Raw genomic sequence first — 25,500 nt, forward strand, 5'->3', positions numbered from 1 at the left:
TCTGAGCGTGCTTCGGCCGTCCATAAAAAAGACGTTACATTTTAAAACAATCTTAAGGAGAAGGGCACGCCTGATGTTGTCCTAGCGAAAATTGCGGATTTATGCCACGCTCGCATTCGCAAACAACACATGATATAATTACTACAGAATAGCTCCTGAAATTGCTGCTTTGGCAGTCAATCATCCGTACAAGGCATCTAATAAAATTGAAAAGTAGCATAAAATTACCAAAGTTCAGATAGTAGTGCTTAGACAGCTGATAAGGGCGTGAGCTGAGCACCAGCTCATGCTGTATCGCAGTGAGGGGGGTCTTGAGGGGCAGGCGCTAGTGTGGTTGGGGAAAGGGCACGTTCCGCCTTATTCCGCGCCCTGGCTGTTGCAAATGACTGCAGTTGGTGTCGGTTCAGTGAGAGCGACATTACGAAGTAGTTTATATTATTACTGCGCAAGGCTATCGCTTTATTATCAAAATATAGCGAACATTTATTCGCTGAATATATGTACAGTTCACAGGGCCACAAATATTAACTTAGCAAATGCATGCTAGATGAGTTTAAGTTCCCGCGCGTGATAACAAGAAAAGCTTGAGGAGCTCCGTGTACAGTGTCTGCACTACTTAAGGTGACAGCATTCAGTGAACCTGCACTAAGCAGTGACAGCAGGTTTCTATTATAAATTTGTGATAAGCAGTGAGCTACGTGCGCGTTTGTCTTGATCAGCAAACAGCGTATGTATGCACGCACACCGACCAAATAAAGCCGTACACTCTTATCTCTTGCAACGCTAATCCGTGTTCACGAGGTGTGCTTACTCGGGGCAATGCGGAGGCCGTGTCGTCGAAGGCTTTCGCGGTAGGTTTAGGGAACCTTCGTGGTATGGGGGCCTTCGCGGAAGTTTTTGGGACGTCGCCGCTCCTGGTGTAAGTCTTCCACGCTTGTAGCCTCCGCGCAATGAATGCCTGAAATATTGGCAAAGCGCTGAAACAGAGTTGCAAGCTTATAGAGGAATGGCGCATAGGGAAGGCATAGCAGAAATAACTACCAGAAAAGTGTTTGCAGCACATGCACGGTGCACGAAGGCGTGAGGCGCCTTTCCATTCTGAGTTTGACTATCCCCTCCTTATTTTTACTTCGGGTACTTAAGATAGTTAGGAAAGCTAACGCTTTTGTTTATGGTCGGTGATTTCATGAAGGCACTAGCAGTACTTCAATACCCAGCACTGACGGCAGAGACAAGCGACCGCAGTCTCTGCCGCAGGCTTCTGCCTGAATGAGAAGCAGGTAACCACGGTAAAGTGGCCCAAGCCAACGGAAACAAAAGTGAAAACTAGCTTGGTTTGCAATAAAAAAATCTCAACGTTTAATGTGCAAGTTGGATCATTCATCAGATGTCACAGTGAGGTGGCACAGAAAAACAGAGTTAATAATGCTTCTCTGCAAGACGGAAAAAGAGGTGATTAAGCTTGTTTTGGTCGACGTGCCATCGTCCACCGTATTACAGACTCGGTAGCGTACCTGTAGACAGGTTGATGCTTTCGGGTGTTGCCTAAGTATACTAGGACCGAGAAAAAAAAAGTTTTCCCACGTCCAATCCCACTTATGCTGGGAATTGACGTTGTGTGAAACATCTGAAGGGAAGGTGACTATGTTTTAAATTTTTCATTGAGTGATACGTAATGTATTGACGCTAAATGCGCACATATGTATATGTATGTTCAGCAGTCGCAATGTAGGCACATTACAAGTTGTTAGCACTTGCGCATTGGCACCAGCAGGAAATGAGTATAAAAACACCAGAACTGATAACCTTAAGTGAACCGCTGGTGCACGTTAGGATAGTAGCCTTAGACACTGCTACATAATTCAACTTCATCGGATATCCCCTAACCCGACAAGACGGCTCTATCTACGGGTTAGGGGATATCCCCTAACCCGACAAGACGGTTGATGTTAACCCGACAAGACGGCTCCATCATAGGAGACATATATAATCTTCAAAATACCGAAAAGCCAGTACTGCCACTGTCAGAAAACTAGCGCTCGAAAAGGGCGCGCCGCCAAATTCTCGCAACGAAACGCCGGAGTGACGCCGCAAGGTCAACGATGAAAAAAACAGAAAACCAGCATCCAAAGACTCCCCGGGCGCGCGCCCCTCTCCCCTCGGAAGCTTGTGTTCGCCGACGAACCTCCTCTCATCGGCGCCCGAGCAAGCCCTGAAATTTTCTCGATGGAAAGGGGCGTGGTGATGCTGGGTTGAGTCATCCGTCGTCACGGACGGCCCCCGTATTGTCTCGCCCTTTCCCACAGCCTTCGCTGCGCATCGCGCTGACGGAATGATGAGAATTTTCTGGATTCTCGTACGGAAGGTATTTAACCGAGCTGCGGAGATGGGAGATCAGGAGAAGAAGGAAGTTAACGCCAGAGCGCGTAGGGTATTCCGCCGTTTAGTCGGAGAAGGTTTTGTCCGTAGTGACAAAGCAGGAGAAGAAGAAACTATGCGCCAGAGAGCGTAGGGTGTACCGCCTTGTGGGCGAAGCCTTTTGTCTTCCGTGACAAAAGAGGAGAAGAAGAGGATTTCCGCCTGAGGGGTGACGACTCGAGCTACAGGCAAGAGTGTGTGTCTACCGCTATCGAGCGAAGACGCGTGGCAACAGCTGCGTGTGTGAAGCCGACGTGTTTCCGGTGAAAAAGTTTGGAGCCTGCAGAGCGGCCAATTGAAGACGCGAGGTTTCCTGGAAGAGAAACTTCGGGGGCAGCGGAACGACAACAACGCTGGACTTTGAGTGAGTGATTCTCGGAAGAGTATCATCCAGACTTTTGTTCCAAAAACTTTGGACTGAATAGGTTTTCTATCTCTTTAGTCTTTAAGTGTCTTGGTTGTTCAATGCATGCGACTACATTGTAGTGCGTATTGTTGTCTGTGTCCGTTGCTTCGAGTGTGGCTGATTGTACTGTGTAGTATGTTGTTTGATTGGTGACATATTGTATGCAACTATTGTGGAGTGTGCATACTTGTGTATTGTTTTTGATCTGCCATTATGGAGAATACAATTTTGTTTTGTTTATCAACTCTCGGCTCTGACTTGTTCTTTGGGCAACAGCCGGCGTCTGCTGGCGCGCCAAAAAGGACAACTGATAAAATTGTCCACGCTTTCGTGGTGCGGTTCGGGGGGCCGATACTTCGGCCCTTGAAATCAGCCCGGCAATCGCCTCCCGAATTAACGAGACTCGTTACAGCCACACCTATTAATACATGAAGTTTATAGGTTCTCTTTGAAAAGTATTTGCTAGACCTTGCGTGACAATGTGGTAGAATATGTGACCGCCACGCAGAATCACGTGGTTCTATTCATGCTGGTACCTTGACACTCATTCTTCGCATTGGTCGGCTTGACCGCACTGATGTCAGTTTTTTCTTAACTCTCGCGCGTTAAAATTACCCGCATGTGTTCTCTCCGTTCCTGCGTAGATCCTAAGTGTTGAACACCTGTGGCACATACCCCTCGTGTGTATGTGCCACCGTTTGGCGGAAAGTGTTTGGCGACGTATGCGGCGGGATTGTGTCTATATTCATGCCTTGATCAGCGCGTCATATATTTCAAATCATCCTGACCTCCCATGATCATTTTGGTTCAAGCAAATTGAGGTAAGATGTTCATCACGAGAGCACCCAGACGTAGCCCCACAGTGGTGGTCTAGAGGCTAGGGTACTCGGCTGCTGACCCGGATGTCGAGGTATTGAATCATGGCGGCGACAGTAGCATTATTGATGGAGACGAAAATTCTTTAGGCCCGTGTGCCGAGATTCGGGTGCAGTTTAAAGAACCGCAGTTGGTTGAAATTTCATGAGCCCTCTATTACGGTGTCTTTCATAATCAAATGGTGGTGTTGGGATGTTAAATCCCACATATCTATCAATCAGCACCCAAACATAGGCGGTTAGACACATAGATAGATTGATAGATAGATAGATAGATAGATAGATAGATAGATAGACAGATAGACAGATAGATAGACAGATAGATAGATAGATAGATAGATAGATAGATAGATACCCAAAGTGCTTGCAGTACACAAAAAATTATTTGCATTGAAAACCTGCTTTTGGAAACTTCGAAGCTTCGAAAGCTCTCGAAGTTGAATAATGGGCGTAAGGTATCCGATGTAAGAAGGTATAACATGAAGAAAATTGAACACGCTCTGAAAAACGGAGGAAACGGCAAAGCAGTGAATAGGAAACTTCGGATAGGCGAAAATCGGAAGTATGCACTAAGGAACAAAGAAGGCAAAATAACTACCAATATGGTTAGGATAGCTAAAATAGCGGAGGAGTTTTACAGAGATCTGTACAGTATCCGGGATATCCATGACGTTAATAGTATAAAAACTACCAGTAATCCAGATGACACCCCACCAGTAATGATAGAAGAAGTCAGAAAAGCTTTGGAGAGCTTGCAAAGAGGCAAAGCTGCTGGTGAATATCAGGTAACATCAGATCTGCTGAGATATGGACGACAGATTGTGCTAGAAAAACTAGCCACCCTGTTTACGAGGTGTCTCCTGACTGCAAGAATACCAGAGTCTTGAAAAAATGGTTGAACCAACTTAATACATCAGAAAGGAGATGACAAGGAGTTGAAGAATTACAGGCTGATCAGCTTGCTCTAAGTAGTAGACAAGCTATTAACAAAGGTAATTGCTAACAGAGTAAAGAAAACAATAGAATTCAATCAACCAAAGGAACAAGCAGGATTTCGAACAGGCTACTCAACAATCGACCACATTCACACTATCAATCAGGTAATAGAGAAATGCTTACAATATAGCCAACCACTATACTTACCCTTAATTGATTACGAGAAGGCGTTTGATTCAGTAGAAATATCAGCAGTCATGCAGACACTGCAGAATCAGGGCGTTGATGAAGCATATATAAACATCCTGGAAGAACTACACAGGGGATCAACTGCTACCATTGTGCTTTATAAAAAAAGCAACAGAATACCAATCAAGGAGGGTGTAAGGCAGGGGGACACAATCTCCCCAATGCTATTTACCGCGTGCTTACAGGAGGTTTTCAGAAGCCTAGAATGAGAACAGTTAGGGATAAGAGTTAATGGAGAATACCTTAGTAACTTTCGCTTCGCCGATGACATTGCATTGCTGAGTAACTCAGGGGATGAATTGCAACTCATGATTACGGAGTTAGACAAGGAGAGCAGAATGGTGGGTCTTAAAATTAATCTGCAGAAAACGAAAGTAATGTACAACAACCTCGGAAAGGAGCAGCGCTTCGAGATAGGTAATAGTGCACTTGAAGTTGTAAAAGACCATGTCTACTTGGGGCAGGTAATAACCGCGGAGCCGAACCACGAGATTGAAGTAACTAGAAGAATAAGAATGGGGTGGAGCACATTTGACAAGCACTCTCAAATTATTACAGGTAGATTGCCACTATCCCTCAAGAGGAAGCTATATAACAGCTGTATCTTGGCGGTACTTAGCTACGGCGCAGAAACCTGGAGACTTACAAAGAAAGCTCAGCTTAAATTGAGGACGATGTAGCGAGCAATGGAAAGGAAAATGGTAGGTGTAACCTTAAGAGACAAGAAGAGAGCAGAGTGGATTAGGGAACAAACGGGGGTTAAGGATATCATAGTTGAAATCAATAAGACAAACTGAACAAGGGCCAGGCATGTTGCGCGTAGACAGGATAACCGCTGGTCATCAACGGTAACTGACTGGATTCCGAAAAAAAGCAAGCGGGTTAGAGGGAGACAGAATGTTAGGTGGGCAGATGAGATTAAGAAGTTTGCGGGTATAAATTGGCAGCAGCAAGCATAAGACCGAGTTAGCTGGCAGAACATTGGAAAGGCCTTTGTCCTGCAGTGGACGTAGTCAGGCTGATGATGATGATGACGACGACAACGACAATGATGTTGATGATGATGATAATGATGATGACGTGGAAACTTACTCCAAATTCAATGACGCCGGAAGTATCAAAAGCAATGCGGTGATTGTTGACCACGTGGTGACCGATCAATGCATTCACCGGTCAATGGAACTATGTTGGCGCAGGTTAAGGGAACCCGGAGGTTCTAAATTGCCGCTATCCTCCAGTTTTATAGCAATATGGTTGTTCAAGACGTTAAGCCCCTGCAATCAATAATAACTAATTCCTTTGCAAATGCTTGCAATAAGAACAATAAATTTGTGATAGCTGTCCAACGCAAGCCAGCAAATGACAATATGTTGAATTGTTTTCAGCCTAGCAGCTGTTGAAGCTTGGAATGCCCCACGATCGTCCGTAAAAGTCTGGACAGGTATTTGCCGCATAGAAAGAGAGAGAGAGACACAGCGCGAAAACTCAAAAAAGAAAGGCAGGCAACTTTGCCAGGACATGTAGGCTTCTTTGCACTGACTTAAAATGAATGGGGACGGAAATTCAAACAAATAGAACAAAGGTAAGTGCGAAGAAGCTCCTAGCTTATCACAGTATTATTATGCTTAGTATAATTCAGTAAAAGGGTGCACAACGAGAGTGAGCAAAAAGGCAAGAGGAGGAGGGACAGTGAAACGCCTCATAACCTTACACATTGTATTTTATCAGGATTATAGGTACAGGTAATCAGTGTCAGGAGAACCGATGACATAGCGATGAGGACGGACAGAGAAGGAACAGCTAGAAGTGAGAGGGCGCAACATAGCATATTGGTGTATAGCCTCGCAATACTTGCTTCATAACCCCGATATTGCCGAGGCAATCGCCTGGTAAATTACTAGTTCACAAGCGAACCCCACCGCTCCACCGAAAAAATAAACAGTCTATGAAAGCACGCCAAATTTAGCATGTCTATTCAGTGCACTTGCGAACGCAGAGTATGGTTTAGAAAAATAATTACAGCCAGGAGCTTATATTACAAATGTATATTCTGAGTTGATGCTGTGAAACACCACCTGAACATACCCACTTGGCTGGTTCGACGACAACACAACTTAGATGAGGTGAAGCACGTTGTGAAAATAAATAATCGATTATACTCCCTTGCCAGCACTCCACAACATTTACTAACATTTAGGGTCACTCAATACTTAGAAGCTTTAGGTATCCTTCAAGGTAGACTAGCGCTAACGAGCCCTTCCTCTGCGCTGTTCGTAATAGCATGCCTCCTCGGCGACAGTATTCATACACGCCTCACTTCTTACATGTTGCCACCTGTTACCGCATCCTCCTAGGTCGACTGATGTCGCTATATCGTAATACAACACGTGTCTTCGGTCGTCCGAATAACACTCGCTTGTACAGCTCAACTTATTTAGTCACAGAGTGGAATACCTTCACTTGAACCCACTGAAATTTCGTAAATATGCAAAATATTGTAAAGGCAGTGCGCCCCCTTCCTTTTGTAATCCTTCTGCCCTCTCTGAAGCGGACGGAACATGATTATTACCAAGCTGGACTCTATTGTCACCTGGCGAATTTTTTGTTTGTTTAGAGCCGATCTTGGTCACCGTCTTTGTTACAGATCTGTCAATGTGCAGGCGAGAACTGCATGCAGCCCGTGTATACCTAGCTTTGCCGTGCACGCTGTGTTTTGACATAGGTACAAAGCCAGTCTGACTTTTTATCACCGTGGGTGGGTAGAGACTGGTAGAAGCAATCTTAACGTTGTCAAAACGTCAGTCGTCACAACACTCGGTACGCATGACGATTAAAGGGAAACGCATAATTCCAGTGAATCGGAAACAAGAGTCAGGTCAGTGTCCTGATTTTGAATTTAAAAAAAAGTTATGAGCAACCTTCTATGAGCGCGCGATTTGTCAGGTGCTTGAACAATTTGAACAATAGATCAATTTCTTTGGAATGATCACGGTATCTCTTCGACACTCTAGCATAGTTTCTACGGGATCTTTTGTTACCGATAATACATGGTGTGGTATCTGTAGGCTGAAAAATAAATAGTTCAACGTCACCGGTATACTTCGAGCACCTAATATTGGGAAGGCATACCGATTAACATACGGACAAGCAGCAAATTTTGATTTCAGAACATCAGGTCATTAGAACCGTTCTTTTGATTAAACATGGAACTCAGTCACAAACATATTTTCTCGGGATTGAAAATATCTACACTACTTTGCTAGAAATTAGGTGTTTATTTCAAACTAGGATTTGACATCTTCATTGCTGATGGTCAAGTGGGCACTTCATGATACAAAGATATGCTACCTTCTCAGAAAGTATGCAACCCGATTATTGGCGTTGGAGACCTACGTGATATTTTCAAGTGTGCATTGCTTTAGATGTTGATTATTTGAAGTTATAATAGCGCGAGCGCTGCTACAAATGCGCCTGTGCGTGTTTATTACACATATCGGCACAGAGGTGGTAATAAAGCACCAACAGCCTCTCGTACCTTGAAAAAAAAAACACTGCCACTCATTGTTCCTGCCACTTTCTATATCTAAAAAACAACTTAGCTTTCATGCACTGCCGCGGTGGTCTAGTGGCTGAGGCACCCGGCTGCTGACCCGCAGGTCGCGAGATTGAATCCCGGCTGCAGCAGCTGCATTTCCGATGGAGGCGGAAATAATGTAGGCCCGTGTGCTCAGATTTGGATGCACGTTAACGCACCCCAGGTGGTCAAAATTTCGGGAGCCCTCCACTACGGCGTCTCTCATAACCATATGGTGGTTTTGGGACATTAAACCCTACATATTTATCTAACTTAGCTTTGATAGCGCTTGCTGCATAACGCCATGCTAGCGTTCAGTCACGAAGGTGTAATTTACCCTTATTTGCAACGGTAATTTGCAATACAGACTTTTTACAACAATTGCGCATTATCTAGTTAGGTTTGTAAGATTATCGATATATCTGAAACTATCATACGTTTCCTATGCTTAACAATTAATATTTTGGTGCTCCACTGTGCCGTGAGAATTGGGCTGGTGGACAAACGGCAGCATCCGCTTTCCCCACTGAACTGTATTTCGCGTCCTTTACAATCAGATACGTGGCTTTTGAGACTCAGTAGTTTCAAATATCTGCACTTGGATATTTGCACCTACATGTTCTCGCCTGAATTACCACGGGCTTTCTACATATGCGGTTGATTGAGTATGTCGGTATACGAGATGCGTGTTCTGACCACGTTCATTTCTTTTTTATTTCAACTATGTTATCCTTGACGCCCGCTTGATCCTCGAATGACTCTCTCCTTTTACTATCATTGAAGGTTCCTTCTCTTTAGCGCCTTGCCGCTTCAGCCTCAATTCAATTTGAACCCACTTTGTAAGCATCTGGGTTTGTGCTGCGTAAGTGGGACTATGAAATTAGAATATGGACAATGAACTATGCGGTGAGGTCATCTTGTGCTAGTGTGAATATGCTTGTGTGTATGATACATTATGGGCAAAGCCACACTGTGATTACTTTTCCTCACGTAGAGCCTCAGACGAAACAATACAACCAGTCTACTCACTTCCGCACATCTTTCCCGAAATAGTCGGTGAAACAGGTATACGTTTGGAAGACACTTAAACGTTAACGGCACATTAAAGGCCTCGCTATAGTATATTCTGGCCTCCGAATTTATATTCAACAGCCTTGAGCAGAAAAATTTAGCCAGGGCACGTTAAGGTATTCAAGCTTGCTGATTTGCTTAAGAAAAAAGTAACACACGCGTTTAACCCCTAAGGCTTCCTAAAGCCAACATTTAACATCTTCGCTTCCGTCTGGCCACTGTCATTGAAAGCGAGAAAGGTCTAGTGGTGGTATTCTCGTCAGCATACAATAAGTGCACATTCACCAAAAGGCATTGCCCCGAGTACTAACGCAAGGATGCTTTCATGAAGGACTTAATTTTATCTCTAAGATTATAATAAAAAACAAAAACAATGAATGTTGTAGACGCCTACTCACACAATATAATGCGTTGTATAATTATCCAACGAGTGTTAAACCATCTCAATCTTCGCGTTCCCGATAAAGTACTTTGTTTTGCATGCGCCAACGTCTTCCAGAGACATCTCCTTATATCTGCATATACGTTGTAAATGCTTGTGTTTAAAAACAATAAGCGCGGCACTGAAATGACGAGGACAGCACGGAGAGAACACAGGCAATTGCAGCATTCTACCCTTGCTAATTGCATTTGTTCGATAATTTAGCACTAGATATTGAATATAAACAAGCGCCACCTTGATCTTGTGATCTGCCTGCACAGAATATTGCAAAACAAGAGATAAAGAAAAAAGATATAATAAATTGAATAATAGTGTCACTGATGTAGACTCTTGGGTATGCGTTTCACAATATATATATATATATACATATACGAGTGTACTTACGTGTATACCTGCATGTGTCTGCGCTTTGGCGCTTTCCACCGCTTGACGCATGATTGGGCCATAAATTATAAGTTGCTCCTTTCCCTACGAAGACCGCTAGGGCAGCGCACGGGTTACTCGATCGTTCACTCATGTGCCTGTCTATGATCTATTCGACTTCTTTTTGTATGATGCTCCTTTCCACAGTGCAGACGCAAAATGCTCTTTGACAAATGGGGCTCGCAGCCCGACACCATCGTTTATGCGATGGGTGACAAGAGATGTCGGGCCTTGAGGGTTGCCTTTCTAAGTCAAACACATCCTGATAACCTCATTACATGTGACAAACACCTGTTGTTTGTTCCACAGCAAGATCAGAGGCAATGATACAAACTCTAGTCGAAGTGGAAGAGAACTAAGTAATGGGCGAAAAATGTGTGCTGTAACTGGAGAAAGATTGTGCAGCGCCCCCCCCCCCCTTTCCAAAAAAGAAAAAGATCTCATATTCTTCCAAAGCAGGCTTATGCTCAAGGCGACGCTATGAAGAAGCACAGGCTTATCAATTAGGTCGACGACTGTTGCCAACGCCCGATGCTCAATAATTTGAAGAGGTCATGAATGGTCACGCAACAACTTGAGGTTTTCGGCAAAAAAAAACGTAGGTAGAAGGCGGATTACGCATGTACTCGTGTGAAAACTGGACTGTGAAAGATTACTTCAGTCCAAAATAAGCCGTAGAAGTCTTCGGCTTTATACTTCGCCCACCACCGGCGACTGCCATTTTGCCATGGCGTGCATGACGTTACAAACCGATGGGAGCAGTGTTGTCGTCTGCTACCAAACGGCACCATCGGCACGAGGTCAGTCTGTCCAATGTGTTGCGAGTGTTGCTTGTCGCGTGGTGCGCACATGTCGCAAGTGTTGCGAGGTGGTACCGGTAACATCGCCATGTCGTCGGCGCCATCATCAGCTAGAGCTTCGGGCAACGATTCGCCGAGCAGAAGAAGCGGCGACGACGTCTTGTACGCTGCACATTTTGATTTCTACCCCATCACCCCCTGCTCGAGTGACGAAGAAAGTGTTGAAGACGCGGAAAACCCAGACGCCAACGACCTTGGTGTTGTGGCAGACGTTGCTAACTGCCTTCCGCAATGGTGAGTAGCTTTATTTCAAGCGTGACATTTTGACAAGCGAGCTTAACGATTAGGAGATGTTACATACGTGAGCACACTTTGCGCGAATTGGTAAAACGTGTAGATTTTTGTTTCCTAGAATACGTGCGCGCACGACCTATTAAGTGTTGGTAAGAATGCTGTGCGTACTGAGCTTTGCTTTTGCATCTTTCGATATACGTGCAGCATGTATGCAAACATTATCTGAAGTGAACGGCATGTACACAGCGTGACGCTAGTGCAACGCTGGTACTCTCGCTGTTCTGTATGCTCTGGCACCCAACAGCGCAGCACGGGTGACGCGGTGGCATTGCTTCAACCGTTGTAAGTCATTCAGTTCCAGTGGCACGTTGCACAACGCTGAAACAACTCGGTTGCAAGCGCAGCTGACCATGAAACGCAATCCCCCTGCGTACTGCACATTATGCGGAAGGTCGCGGAGCAAGCTATTCGTTATGTCACGGCCAGCGAGCGCGCCAGTTTTGCCCAACCACTGGTTCACTCGCTCATTTATAAGAATATTTGATTATGAATTACCGGCACGACCGAGTGCACTGAAATTTTGCCATCTTCTTTGTGAACGTACAAGCACCAACCCACACAACATAGATTATGGCAAAAAAATGGGTGTCTTGACCCATTTATTGTTGGTGCCTATTGTTCATTGTGTGCGTAATCATATACGAATTGCAAACTGAAAATTTTCTTATGTGTATGTGTGTAAACATTACGTCCCGAGCAGCAGAACAGTGCGATTTTCTAGCAGCCTTCTACTACAGCAAATCTGTCAGGCAGGCTGGAGGCAAGATACCTCGAGTCCCGTTCGGCAAATACGTCAATTCTAGTTCGTGCACTTTTCCTTAGAATGCACACGAATTCGCAAAGCGTCGTGCGTGTATGGTAATGAAGCTAAAATATAAGCTTTGACACTGCAGCAAATTGCCAGGAGGCGAGCTTCTATAGTTTCGAAAAGTATATTGGCTTCGTATGCAGTTTCCTGCATACTACAGAAAACTTCGCGTACTAGAATTGACGTAATTGCCGTAATTACCGTGGTATTTCGCCTTAAGCCTCCCTGACGAATTTGCAGTAGTGGTTGGCCGCTAGAAAGTAGCGCTGTCGCTTTTGCACGGAATGGAGTGTTTACACACATAGATATAGGAAAAGTTTCAGTTCTGCATTTGTACATGAATATGCACACATTCAAGCATACGCACCAACATCCACAGAGGGGCTTCAGCACCATTCAAAAAAAGCTTTTGGCTACGTTCCCTGGACGGTGTTTTGTGAAAGGTCCCTTATTTCTGCTATGCACTGAACAAGTCGCAAAAGGAAACGAAAACCAAGCGAGCTAGAATAAAGGGTTGCCGGGTACATGATTTACATATTCATAACTACTTGCTAACAACAATCAAACACCCTGATGGTGCTATAAAGCTCGCCTTTTATAGATAATGTTTCTTTCAGTGCTGCTTATTGAGGACAATGCTTTTTACGGACACTGATTTTCAGAAACGCCTTAAGGTAGAATAAATATCGTTAATATACGAATGAGAAATTAGCGACGCGGCTCAAGAACGCATCGCAAAGACAGTGAAACCACGGTGAGTATTCTTACCTACAAAAAAGGTAGTTGATATTTCCATTTTATAAAGACGCGGGAAAGGAGTCCTACATACAGTTTTAAAATGCTCAAAGCACCCACGTATAGCGAATACTTTACAAAGTCCATTTACTCTTCCAGTGCGCCCTTCCATTCATGGTGTCATCTCAAGGTGTAAGGCCAAGAGAAGGGGCTATATAAGCGACTCTAGGTTTTCAAGCCGCAACAGATGTTTTAATTAGAACTGATCATTCCACTATTCGTAGAAGACCCACAACGATGCCTGCACACGGCCTTTGGTCACTGCTTTTATTCTCAAGCTCAATACTAATGGCTCTCGCAAATGAGAACAAGGTATGTTATTTCAGGTCATATGTGCTTATCAAATTGTTCCAAAGGACTCCCTCACTTGAGGGGTTAGGATAAATTGTCGTATAGAAGAATATCATAATTTCGTATTTTAATTCGATACTCGTTATATATAGGCAGCATGCCACTCATTCTATTTTTACGTAACTTGTTGGCAACACGTGTAATCACTACCTTGCGGAAACCACACTCAAATGCAACAACGCCTTTCAGAATATTTTATAATACTTACACGTACCTAGGCTTGGCGTGCAAACAGTACAGCCTATTCTGAAACTAACGTGGCCAGTAGTGAAACTGCTATAATCTTGCATGCCATATGCATAAATGCCGTGGCGCCTTACCACAGATGAGACTAGCGACGGCGGCCACTCGAATCACCACTATTAGTTTACAGCGTGTATTGCCTCCACTTTGTATTTTCGTTTCCTGGAAACAAGTTTGCCAGGTGAATGAATTTGCGTAGCAAATACAAGTTTGCCTAATAAATAGCACCAAATGCTGTGTTAAGTACCGTTACGACCATGTGGCAATGCAACAGAGTCAAGGAGGGTAATTCTGGATTAAGAGGCCTGGAATTATTTTATGCGTATTGCTTATTACTTCTTAATTTAAAGCGTATTACTTATTACCGTAATATCAATTTTTATTATTATAGTATTTTTTTCTTTTTTGCAACGTCTGGTGCTTAAACAGTGTGAACAAGTTTAAGTCTTTCACACTGCTGTAATTGTACGTAATTGTACCGGAATACTTCTAAGATATGCTTTCTTAATTTTAATTTCATTATCATCTTCATTCAATCGCGGGACGATTGGCTTGGTGGACGATGTACTTGCTGATTTGCCCTAATTCTTTAAAGTGACACAACGACGTACTGCTGCCGTACGGAAGATCCTGGTTTGCATGAAAGCTGTAACCCGAAAAATAAAGTATTTTCTGTGTTCAGATATTGTAAGAGGCACCTAGATTATCTGAACACACATAGGGCAGGCTCAATACCTGGCATTACAAACAATCACATTGCCAATATTCGTACAGCTTAAGGAAGACAATAACAAAGAAAAATTAGTTTCAATTAAAACTACACCAATTAGAAAATTGGTGCACTTCTAATTAATTCACTAAACCTACATACTAAACCGGTGAACTTGAGGAAATGCATAGCACAGACACCCACTACTTTCAATTCGTAGTTCTCACTGTTTCGTTCACAAAACCACTGATGACGTAGGTTAGAGGTAAGCATGCGGGGTTTGTTGGGGAAGCTGAGGTGCCTCTCGTCTACTAGTGAGCTTCATAAGGTTGTGACCCTCCCTGTAAATGTATTGAAGAAAAAAGCTGGGGAAGTAAAAAAGGAAAGAACTGTTGCGAGTTTGGCAAACCAGTGGCGCCATCGCTTGCGTGGCGTGGTTGCTAACCGCACGTTTCCACAGCCTTTTTAACGACATTACCCCATTAAAGGATCTACTGTGTGATCATTCATGTGATTCACTATATTTACGGCATTCTTTACTATGGCGAGTATTTGAGGATTCCTGGTATTTTTAGGCTTGTACTGCGAATTTTCTTGAGAGCATGATTCCGTCAGATGATATGTACAGACGACCAGCCGCTCCCCCAAAGCGCTATGTTCCTAATATTGGGGCAGCTTTCCCACAATGAAGCTATCAAGTCTTCGTTACCCTAACAGCCAAGCCTAGTCATGAGATGGGCAAATTAGGTCTAGATAGAATCAGCATTGAGAGGACAGTCAAGTCTTAAAACCTTAGGTCGAGCTTCTCTCTTTATTTTCCTAACTTCGTTCTACGCTTTTTTCTACCTACTCCTCTGTTTTTCCGAAACAATTTTTTGTATCATTTTCTTTCGTTCCTGCCTTTGTTTTTTATGTGTCTTGAACTCGTTCTCAGCATCGTAGCAACGTAACCATATAATTTCTTCATTCCTTTAAACCATGAGCACACAGGATTGAACCATGCCTTTCCTAAACATTTCATCAGGTTCATTTCAGCCCTTTTGCTCCACGTCAACTCCGCTTCAGTACTCGTTTGCGTTATTGCCTCCACTTCGTCGTCAATTTTTCTTGACGCTTTACGATCGAACGCCTAACGACGCTTAATGATCGGGTCCTTCCTCATGGCCGCCTCCTTGCCTTGTTGTTCTTCTCTTTACTAGGCTTAAAACTCTACGAGCCCGGGCTCCAGTCTTCACTCCAACTGATCACCGTCATCACTTTCCTTTCCTCTGCTTTCTTTCTCCACCGTCTTCGATGTCTCATTGAGGTCGCAGAAGGCTTAGTAAGGCTAGCCTAATGCTTGTGGCGCATACCTGCCAGGGTTTTTAGCGATGCACCTATGAAGAGCAGCAGCATTCAAACTAAACTCCATGCCGCCCAGAGAGCACATGATATCGCGATGGATCTTCGACTTCCAGTAACATTATGGGTGGAGCCACCGACTTGTTCTAGAGAGGCCTCTGGCACCCTTAAATATCATTCCCTCAGGACTGCAATAAAGTTGAGTTGAATGAACTTTATTTTGCCACCGGTTGTTGCTGCGCCCGCGGCTAGGCTGGTGGGGACACATCGTTCGAAGAACATCTTTCGATGTCCTCAGCGATGGCCCTGCCTGCTGAACGGCCCACACCTGGTCATCGAGGACCTCGCTAAGAAGGGCGGTTTGTCATCGCACAGCAAGGCGTCCCATTTCGGAGGGTTCCTCAGTTGGTGTCATCCTTTCTCGTGGCCTACCTTCGTTTCTTGCTCATTGCCAAAGTATATGTGCAATATCAGCCCGGTCCTGCGCGCACCACGGGCAGCCAGGTGACGGGTGCAGTGCGGGCCCCAGGCGGTGCATATGGTAGGGGTTGCTGAACGTGTCCGTCTGCAGCCTTCTTAGTTCCACCGCCTACAACCTGTCCAGGCGCACATTGGGTTGCGGAAATTTCTTCCGGTATTTTCTATAGTGCCCAAGCACGTCGTGGTATGAGGCACGAAACTCATCCGCATAGTAGCCGACGCAAATCTGTTGCCTTGCTTTTTCTGCGCCAACCTCAGTTACCTCGTAAACAGAGGTGGTGGAGGGGTGATTTTTTCAGTACCGGTGCCTGTGACCACCGCCATGCCTCCGCCGAGGCCCCTCTCAACCATGGTGGAGGCTGCTCGCTGGGTAAAATGCCTCGCAACGAGATTGGTGCGCTCGTTATTATTGGGCGGGATGGCGGTGAGTCTGGCTGGTGGCATTGTGGCTGCTAGTTTTACGGCTGTTGGTGTTGATAGAAGCAGTGTCCCCCATTGTGCGCGGGCAGCCACTTGAGTGTCTTGTCGGTAATCTAGCTGACACGAAGTCCCGAGCCACGGCATTAAGCATGCGTGTTACCTCCTAGGACACTCATAGTTTTATATAGCTCCGAATCACTGATTTAGAACCGCTAATGATCATGGTGTCGTGCGCACCACTGTGGATTAAAGTTAAAGCTATGACCATCTCTTCTGCAGCTTCGGCTGATGACAGCCGCGGCGATGCCGTGATAGGAACCTTTCCCGCTGTACCGAGAACCACCTTAGAAAAGCAGGCGCCGCCGCCACTGCCCGTACAAGCAAGTGATGTTGCCGCTGACACTGCGGTCGTTGTTATCGTAGAAGTAGCAGTGGTAGTGGCGTTAGTGCCTTCACTTCGTCTCGCTTGTTCACGGGTAGCGACGGTGGTTCTGAGCGTCTCCCGTCACTGCCACTTGCTGACAGTGGATGTCTGGCCACATCGACGCTGAGGACGCCCTCTTGGCTTCCTTGTGCTTTCAGGATTGCTGCAGCACTGCATTTGCGTCGTTGCAATTGGTGAATGAGGTGCATCTTCTTAGGGAAGTTTTCTGTCAGTATGGCGTACGTGACTTCCGGTAGCAATGCTTCCTTCAGTCACCGCGCCTCATGATATTGAATCTCGAGCAGGTCGAGAATGCGTCTTCCCGTTCGGGTGCCCAACAAACTCTTGAGCTGCGTGATCCTCTGCGCATCCGCTATCTCATGAGGGTGTTGCACACGCCAAGCTCAAGTAGCATATGAGTTTCCGTGTACTGGGGCACACCTAGGGCTACCTTGAATGCCCGATTAACCACTGCTTTAAGCTTCTCGGTTTTGCTTCTGTTCCAGTCGGCGTACGTGGCAACGTAGGCTATGTGGCTCAGCGCGTACTCATGCAATCATTTCACCACGTTGTGTTCCTTCATCCCTTTTGTTCTTTTTTTCGCTACTCCATGCACAAGGTACGTTACGGTGGCTCCTTTCTTCTGCAGTCGTGCAACCAGCTCGTGCTTGGAACCTTTCTCTTCTAGCCACAGGCCGAGCACTCGTATTTTTGAAACCCTTGGTATTTGGTTCCCCTGCTTCGTCGTGATGTATATGCCCAAGCGACGAGCAAGAACTACAGCCTGCGGGTGAGGTTCTTTCTTGCGTGGGCTATGCAGGAGGATTTCCAATTTATTGGGAGAGAAAACGAGTTCCGTGCCTTCAAGGTGCCGCTCCACCTCTCGGATGGCCCTTTGCATTATATCTCTTGCATTTCAACGGTGCTCGTATTTGCTATCGTCCACACGGTCACGTCATCTGCATAGATTGTGTGATTGATGCCCACTATTGCATCGAGACGCTCCGGTTGTCCGATAAAGTTCTTGCCTAATAAATTCTTGTCATGTCATGCAACTCTTAACACGAGGCAGAAAGCCAAAAGCTGAAGCCTAGACAGCTACTTGCTGCCTGCGTCTCATGAAACGAATTGACACAATGCGTGAAATATGTATAGATTTTTTTTTCACAATCTTTCTGTCTAGTACGGTGTTATATGCAGTATGCGAGGTTGAACTGTAAAAGCATCATACGGTGGCAATTGGGTTCCGCTTTGGGGTAAGGTGCATCACCTTCACCGAAGTTAAAGAATTTTTAAAAGCAAGCTTTACTATTCTGTAACTTTTCAGACAAACGCGCTAGGAGATTGGCGATGGACTAGCCCTTGGACGGTGAGCACTTTTTCGACCTTTTACATGCAGCGCAAACAGCATTTACATTCTCTGTACAAGCAATATGACTAGCTTCATTTTCTTCCAGTGATTCCCAAAAATGTGTACTTCTTTGTCCGCAGTTATAAAAAAAACTCACTCGTCTGCAAAATTACAAGTTCTTTGCCTCAGAATACACACCGTGCAATAGCCTCCTGAGACCGAGAATGAATTGAGGGTCATGAGTTTTACAGCGTAAGCTGTTATGAGATCTGAAAACGCGTCGCGTGCGGCGCGGTAGTTGTCCGTAGCCGGTGCCGCCGCAGCCACAGGTGTCAATAATCACTATTGCACCAAATAAAAACAAACTTAGGAAACAAAGATACCAAGAACACGGTGGGGTTCAAACTCAGCTCCCCTGCGTGCTAGCCCAGTGTTCTACCACTCAGCCACGCTGGTGGCTGGGACTCCTTTGCAAAGTGGCCTTAGGCGAGCTTCATGTCGGGAAAGAAATCACGTTTTTACGAGTAATAAAGCATTTTAGAACAGCAATATCGCACAATGTGAGCTGCGCACAGGGTGCCTAGTCTAACGCTCCAAGCTTTTACAAAAGCTATATCTTGTTCACCTATTACCTGTGGCACACAACCACTGAGGGGTAGTGTGAGGATTACAAAAGCTTCTGGCATAATTCTGCATCGTCGTCAGCCACAGCACAAAAAATGCACAACGCTTCATGCAAAAGTGCAGCGGTTACAATGGTTCCAGACGTGTGACGAAAGATCGCATAATGAATGCCTGCCTACTACACAATGATTTATGGCGTAGCGGTCACCCTGCACGTGTACTCACACCAGCTACGGAATGAGCGTTAGAAAAGGGTGCCGAAAGGCCGCTTTTCTAGCATTCGCAGTGATAGTGCTGCGCGTTCCGCGCAGGTATGGTGGTTTTAGATGCGAAGCAGCTTTTTGACTAGCTCCTGTAACGCAGTTTGTCTGTGTCTCTGTGTCGATGCGCAGCACCATCCAACCCCCTCCGCAGCTGCTAGGTGATGCCAAGTGGGTCACGCTCTCTCTTGCAGTGCGCAGTGATGTCACCTCGCTTAGCCCTTTCCACCATTCGCAACGTTGAGGCCAACACTGACTAAATTTCAAGGCCGAAGGGCTGCCGTAGTGACGTCAGAGAGTGGGGGCCCAGTTATGCCGCGAATGCGGCGGAAAACCAATGTTTCGTTCACGTTTTAGGAGAACCAACGCTCCCGCTGTCGCAGCTGCTGCGGCTAGATTGGGCTGAATAAAAGATTCGAGGAAAAATCTTACTGAGCATGTCCAGTAACATAACTGGGACCCACCCTGTGACGTCACTGCCGTAGCCCTTCGGCCTTGAAATTTAGTCAGCGTTGTTCAGGCGCACATCGAATGAACACTGTTTCGGCTTGTTTACCTGCGATGGAGAGGGCGCCGCAAAGCGAAACTTCTTCGCCCGCCGTAACATAAACCAAAGTTATTCAGCCTAACCTGGCCGTCGCCAGCATTGCTAAGGTTAACATACCCAATCGCGTTCGCGAATGGTAACGTCACGCCAGCAACACCGACAAGGCGCAAGCCAGGGAAGCCGATTGATTGATTGATTTGTGTGGTTTAACGTCCCAAAACCACCATATGATTATGAGAGACGCCGTAGTGGCGGGTTCCGGAAATTTTGACCACCTGGGGTTCTTTAACGTGCACCCAAATCTCAGCACAAATCTGAATATGGTGGTTTTGGGACGTTAAACCCCACAAATCAATCATTTTCATCATATATTCCGCATATTCACCGCTATGCAGCGGACATTCCAAGGACTAAACGATAGGTGGCACACGCACTCTTTCTTACGGCTTCCGCTTCGTGTCTCCTTCCCACCTTTAACCACCTCGAGTTCATGGTATGTACTAGTTCATTGTATACATGTCACTGCGGTCAAACGTTCGCTAAAAATCGTCCAGCGCTCAACGCAGCAGCCGCGTTAGCGCCGTTCAACCCATGACACCATTCGTATGGAACGCTGCCGCTTCGCATCCCATTATGCTTCCTTTTGGGAATTGGTAATTTTTTTTCGTGCTTTGCTAACTAGTAATACTCGGGCAATTTCTTGGTGTCTTGGTGCAGCAAGTCAGTTAGCGGCTGTAGAATGTGTGCGCAAGATGGCATGAAGTGCCTATCAAAGTTGATCAGCCCGAAATACTCGCGCGACTTGCGGAAAGAAGTAGGCGAGGGAAATTTTCTAACCACTTGTACTTGTCAATCGAGCGGCAAGATGTTTTGCGGTGTGCTTTTATGACATAAGAAAGATCTTGCTTCAACTCCATATATACGCACTTTTTGGCCTTTAAAACCTGACCGTGCTCGCCGAGATACTCGAAGGAGAGCTGCAGTCGGTTTTAGGGGCGAAGCTCTTTAAACCGGCACCCGTTCGTCCCTCGTAGTCATAGTCGTAGTGTGTAACCAGTGTTACATTTTGACCTGCAAGGTGGTGCCAAAGGGATATTTCTCCTGTGCTTTGTTGAACAATAAAAAGTTCGCGGCGTGCGCGTTAACTAAACGCCGAAAGCTCCTGTCTCTCATTCCCCATTAGCAGCCATAGGCATGTACATTGAGCACTATCTGACAAGAAAGGGTTCTTACGCTATACTCGCTGGATGTAACCTCCTTAGTTTTAGAAAGGTTTAGCAAGCATTGAGCCGCAGTGCCATGAATACAATGAACTAGTATATACCATGTACTCGAGGTGATTAAAGGTGGAAGTAGATACGAAGGGCAAGCCGTAAGAAAGTAAAAGCCGATTTCTCCTGTCTCTCATTTCCCATTAGCAGCCATTGGCATGTACATTGAGCACTATCTGACAGGAAAAGGTTGCTACGTTATACTCACTGGGCGCAACCTCCTTGATTTTAGAAAGGTTTAGCGAGCCTTGAGCCGCAGTGCCATAAGTACAATGAACTACTATATATCATTACTCGAGGCAGTTAAAGGTCAGAAGTAGATACGAAGCGCAAGCCGTAAGAAAGTAAAATCCGAGTTCTCCTGTCTCTCATTTCCCATTCGCAGCCATCGGCATGTACATTGAGCACTATCTGACAGGAAAAGGTTGATACGTTATACTCGCTGGGCGTAACCTCCTTGGTTTCAGAAAGGTTTAGCGAGCGTTGGGCCGCAGTGCCATGAATACAATGAACTAGTATATACCATGAACTCGAGGTGGTTAAAGGTGGGAAGTAGATGCAAAGCGCAAGACGTAAGAAAGTAAAAGCCGAATTCTCCTGTCGTTCATTTCCCGTCAGCAGCCATTGGCATGTACATTGAGCACTATCTGACAGGAAAAAGTTGCTACGTTATACTCACTGGGCGCAACCTCCTTGGTTTTAGAAAGGTTTACCGAGCGTTGAGCCGCACTGCCGTGAATACAATGAACTAGTATATACCATGAACTCGAGGTGGTTAAAGGTGGGAAGTAGATAGAAAGCTCAAGCCGTAAGAAAGTGTGCGTGTGCCACCTTTCATTTAGTCCTTGGAATGTCCGCTGGATGGTGGTGCTTCTATATGGGGAATATATGGTGAAAAGATGCGAGATGGTGGTACTTGGAGTTTTGAATAGATGGACGAATGGACACAAAGACAGATGCATGGATGTACGCATGAACGGACGCAAGGGCGGATGCATAGGCGAGTGCAGGGACGGACGCACGAACAGATGCACGCCCGGATGGACGCATGGACGGTCACAGAGATGGACGCATGTACGGACGGAAGCAAGAACAAATGGGCGGACGAATGCTTCACCCCACTCTCCATCATTCACTCCCTGTATACGCTGCCATTTTTTATGCTCTTCCGTCGTTTGGCTCGTGACTAAAATATTTGAAAATGAACAAATTTTATTTCTGGAGGGATACAGAAAAACAGAGCGAAGCTAAAGGCCATTCGGCCTGACGTAACTTCGCTACGCTAAATGATAAACTTTCAGCGAACAGTGCTACATTGAATAATAATTATCACAATACAAGGAGCAGCATAATAACAGAATACACAAATAGCACAAAAGCATAGGTAGGTGACATTTAAGTACAAAAAATAGGCTGCATAGACAAGACACACAGTATCAGACGTTGAGGCTCTTTTCATTACATATCCAAAAAACACATACACACATATTGATATATTCATAGAATACACTCATATATTCATACATACATCTGCCCATATGTACGTACATACTACTATATGTACACGCGTTTTGTACCTAAAGTTGAGAGTATATGTGAACCTAGCCAGACGTTTATTGGAAACATCATGTTTACTATACTCCATTAAAGAGGAAATGTTTTATGTGATATTTGAATTGCGATAATGAGAGGTTAAAATTTAATTGTTCACCTAAATAATTTATAAGCGGTGGGGTGCGGTATGTAATTAGGGCTCTACCATATCCAGTCGTAGTAGCAGGAACGCGAATTTGTTGTCTCCGGAGCAAGTATTTGAGTGCGCCTTCCTGTGCCGTGAATGTGCGGAGTTTATTTTTATAAATGTAAAGTTATCGCTTATATTCATACACCAGTCTTGCTTTGAGTATACCATGTTTTATGAATAGTGGACCACTAGGGATCTCCCTTGGGTTGCCTTAACAATCATCAAATAAGCGGAGAACTTTTTCCTGTAAGATGTCTAGTTTATTTAAGTTCTTCCCACTTGTAGTGACCCATACTAGCATACTCTAATTCAAACGCGAATAAAAAAGAGCGTAGTATATCTTTTTTTAGCCAAATGAATTTATTTTAAATATACATCCAACAGTCTTACTTAGTTCGGATGCGAGACTATCAACATGGCTTTTCCAAGTCAAATTTTCTTGGAACCACACTGCGAGGAATTTTTGTGATTTAACCTGCTGCAGCCTTTGCTTTTTGAAAAAGATGTAATGTCATTCTCGTACAGCTTGTTGATAGGCTGGAATACCATGTACTTACTTTTAGATATATTAAGCATGAGCTTATTTTGATGAAGTCATTTTTCTAATTTGAGTAAGTAATCATTTACTTCAGTTTCAATGTGCATGATTATTCCACCTGTAAAAAATATGTTGGTGTCGTCAGCGTAAATAATTATTTTGGGGATCGTGGAGTGTCACACAGATCATTATTATATGGTATAAATAGTAACGGTCTAAGGATTGAACCATGCGGTACACCATTTTTTACAGTTTTCATTGGGGAAACAAGGTTAGCCACCTTAACATATTGTTTTCTTTCGGTAAGGCAACTATTTATTAGTTCAGCTGCCACGCCCCTTACACCATAATCATGTAACTTAGATATCAGAATATCATGTTTGACTTTGTCAAAGGCCTTCTTCAAGTCAATGAAAAGAACTATGGTGTAGGTTCTGTTTTCCATGTTTTTTTAATATCTCCTCTTTCGTATCAAATAGCGCCGACTCCGTAGACTTACCTTTTTGAAACACATATCGTCTAGGTAGAAGGAGACAAAGGGCAGTCCGCGAGCGACCTGATTCATAAAATGCTGGAACGTATGTGCTGCATTCTTCAGTGCGTACGACATACGAACAAATTCAAACGAGCCGAAAGGTGTTGCCATGGGCGTCTTCTGGATGTAGCGTCATTCTACTGGAATCTCGCGATAAGCAGCTATCGCATCCAGCTTAGTGAACATGGCCGTTCATGTGAGGCTAGCGCGGGAATGATGAACTTGAGGGAAAAAGTCTGCCGTTGTTACAGCATTGAGAGCCCGATAACAATTGCTAGGCCCCCAGTCACGAGGCTCTTGTTTTGGCACCATCTGCAGCGCAGAAGACCTGATGTTGGAAGAAGGTCGAATAATGATTGATGATTGATTTTTGGGGTTTAGTGTTCCAAAAACCAGGACATGATTATGAGAGACGCGTAGGGGAGGGCTCCGGAAATTTCGACCACCTGGGGTTCTTTAACGTGCACCTAAATATGAGCACACGAGCCTACAACACTTCCGCCTTCATCGGAAATGCAGCCGCTGCATCCGGGATTCAATCCCACGACCTGCGGGTTAGCAGCCGAGTGCTTTAGCCACTACACCACCACGGCGGGGTAATTTCAGGAACTTTTTGGAACATTGTGGGCTGTGAGACATTTTTCATGACCGTCTTCGGTGGGTTGCGTTCAACGCTTGCAAAGAGGTATTGCTGAATCACCCACAAAAAAAATAGTACCTCCTTTTCCTCCGGCTTGGTAGTGTCAGACAGTCAAAAGGGTAGGACCATGTCCTCCGCCAAAATGGTAACTATCATTCGCTAGTTAGGCCTAAGACGTCAGGAAGGTTGTAGCCCTTTGCTCGGATGACTCTTGTGAGCATTTTCAAGAGGGCTTATTGAAAAGTTTTAAGAGCGGAATCCGCATGCTCTAACCAGGCTCTTGCTGCATCTATCAGGTGAAACTACATGAGGTGCAGCTGTCGGTGTCCCAAATGTTGTATATTGAGACCCTTTGATACGTCTTAAGCAAGGTTTCAGGGTATTCACTTGGCGATCCCACAAATGTCTGCGACTTTCAGGGTGGCTGCATCATGATTGTGGCGGGGTACACTGCAGCCTTAATTGTGCCAATTGTGTGCGTCATCGTGGTGCTTGTCCGACCTCTGGTTGGGTACCTTGCAGCCTGTCGCTAGCATATTTTTGCTTTAGGGCTTCAGACTTTTAGTGGTGTTGGCTTGGCTGCCGGCTTTTTACTTGCATCCTTAAAGGAAACTGTCACGCCCCTCCACCACATATTATGGTGTCTCGAAGTTGACGGAAGCCGCAGTCGGCGCGTCCAAGATGAAACTGTTTGTTTGGCTGAACTTTTGCCCGGCAAATCAAAAGTCAGATCGCAGTAATATACATTGTACAATGATAGCAGCGAACACAATGTTCGCCGTTGATAAACTGATAATGGTTATAGCATGCCGTTCTTCATGCAGTGCAAATCGAATTTTCGAATGTTATTTGTTATTTCTGACGCTCGTGC

The 25,500-nt window shown here is 45.1% G+C and overlaps 2 protein-coding genes and 1 long non-coding RNA gene across 16 annotated transcripts in view; 2 read left to right on the plus strand and 1 right to left on the minus strand.

The window, feature by feature from the left end:
- Positions 1-9,836, minus strand: part of LOC142769277 (uncharacterized) — a 34,835-nt gene extending 24,999 nt beyond the window's left edge. For both annotated transcript variants that reach the window (XR_012885746.1, XR_012885747.1), the window contains exon 1: positions 9,488-9,836. This is a non-coding gene — a long non-coding RNA (uncharacterized LOC142769277). The remainder of the gene's footprint in view (positions 1-9,487) is intronic.
- The window catches only part of LOC119165678 (uncharacterized), a 91,479-nt gene extending 78,016 nt beyond the window's left edge, over positions 1-13,463 (plus strand). For 11 of the 12 annotated variants that reach the window (XM_075872387.1, XM_075872378.1, XM_075872375.1 and 8 more), the window contains 2 exons: positions 13,019-13,110; positions 13,251-13,463. The gene's annotated coding sequence lies outside the window, so the exon portion shown is untranslated. Of the gene's footprint in view, positions 1-6,269; positions 6,292-13,018; positions 13,111-13,250 lie in introns of those variants that run through there. The other variant, XM_075872380.1, reaches the window with a different exon arrangement.
- The window catches only part of LOC119184753 (uncharacterized), a 44,352-nt gene continuing 32,135 nt past the window's right edge, over positions 13,284-25,500 (plus strand). The window contains exons 1-2 of one of the 2 annotated variants that reach the window (XM_075872371.1): positions 13,296-13,463; positions 18,447-18,488. In XM_075872371.1, the coding sequence (XP_075728486.1) occupies positions 13,389-13,463; positions 18,447-18,488 (117 nt within the window). In that variant the 5' untranslated portion in view covers positions 13,296-13,388. Of the gene's footprint in view, positions 13,464-18,446; positions 18,489-25,500 lie in introns of both variants that reach the window. The other variant, XM_075872372.1, reaches the window with a different exon arrangement.

The sequence above is a fragment of the Rhipicephalus microplus genome, chromosome 8 (genome assembly GCF_043290135.1).
Source record: "Rhipicephalus microplus isolate Deutch F79 chromosome 8, USDA_Rmic, whole genome shotgun sequence".
Classification (NCBI taxonomy): domain Eukaryota; kingdom Metazoa; phylum Arthropoda; class Arachnida; order Ixodida; family Ixodidae; genus Rhipicephalus; species Rhipicephalus microplus.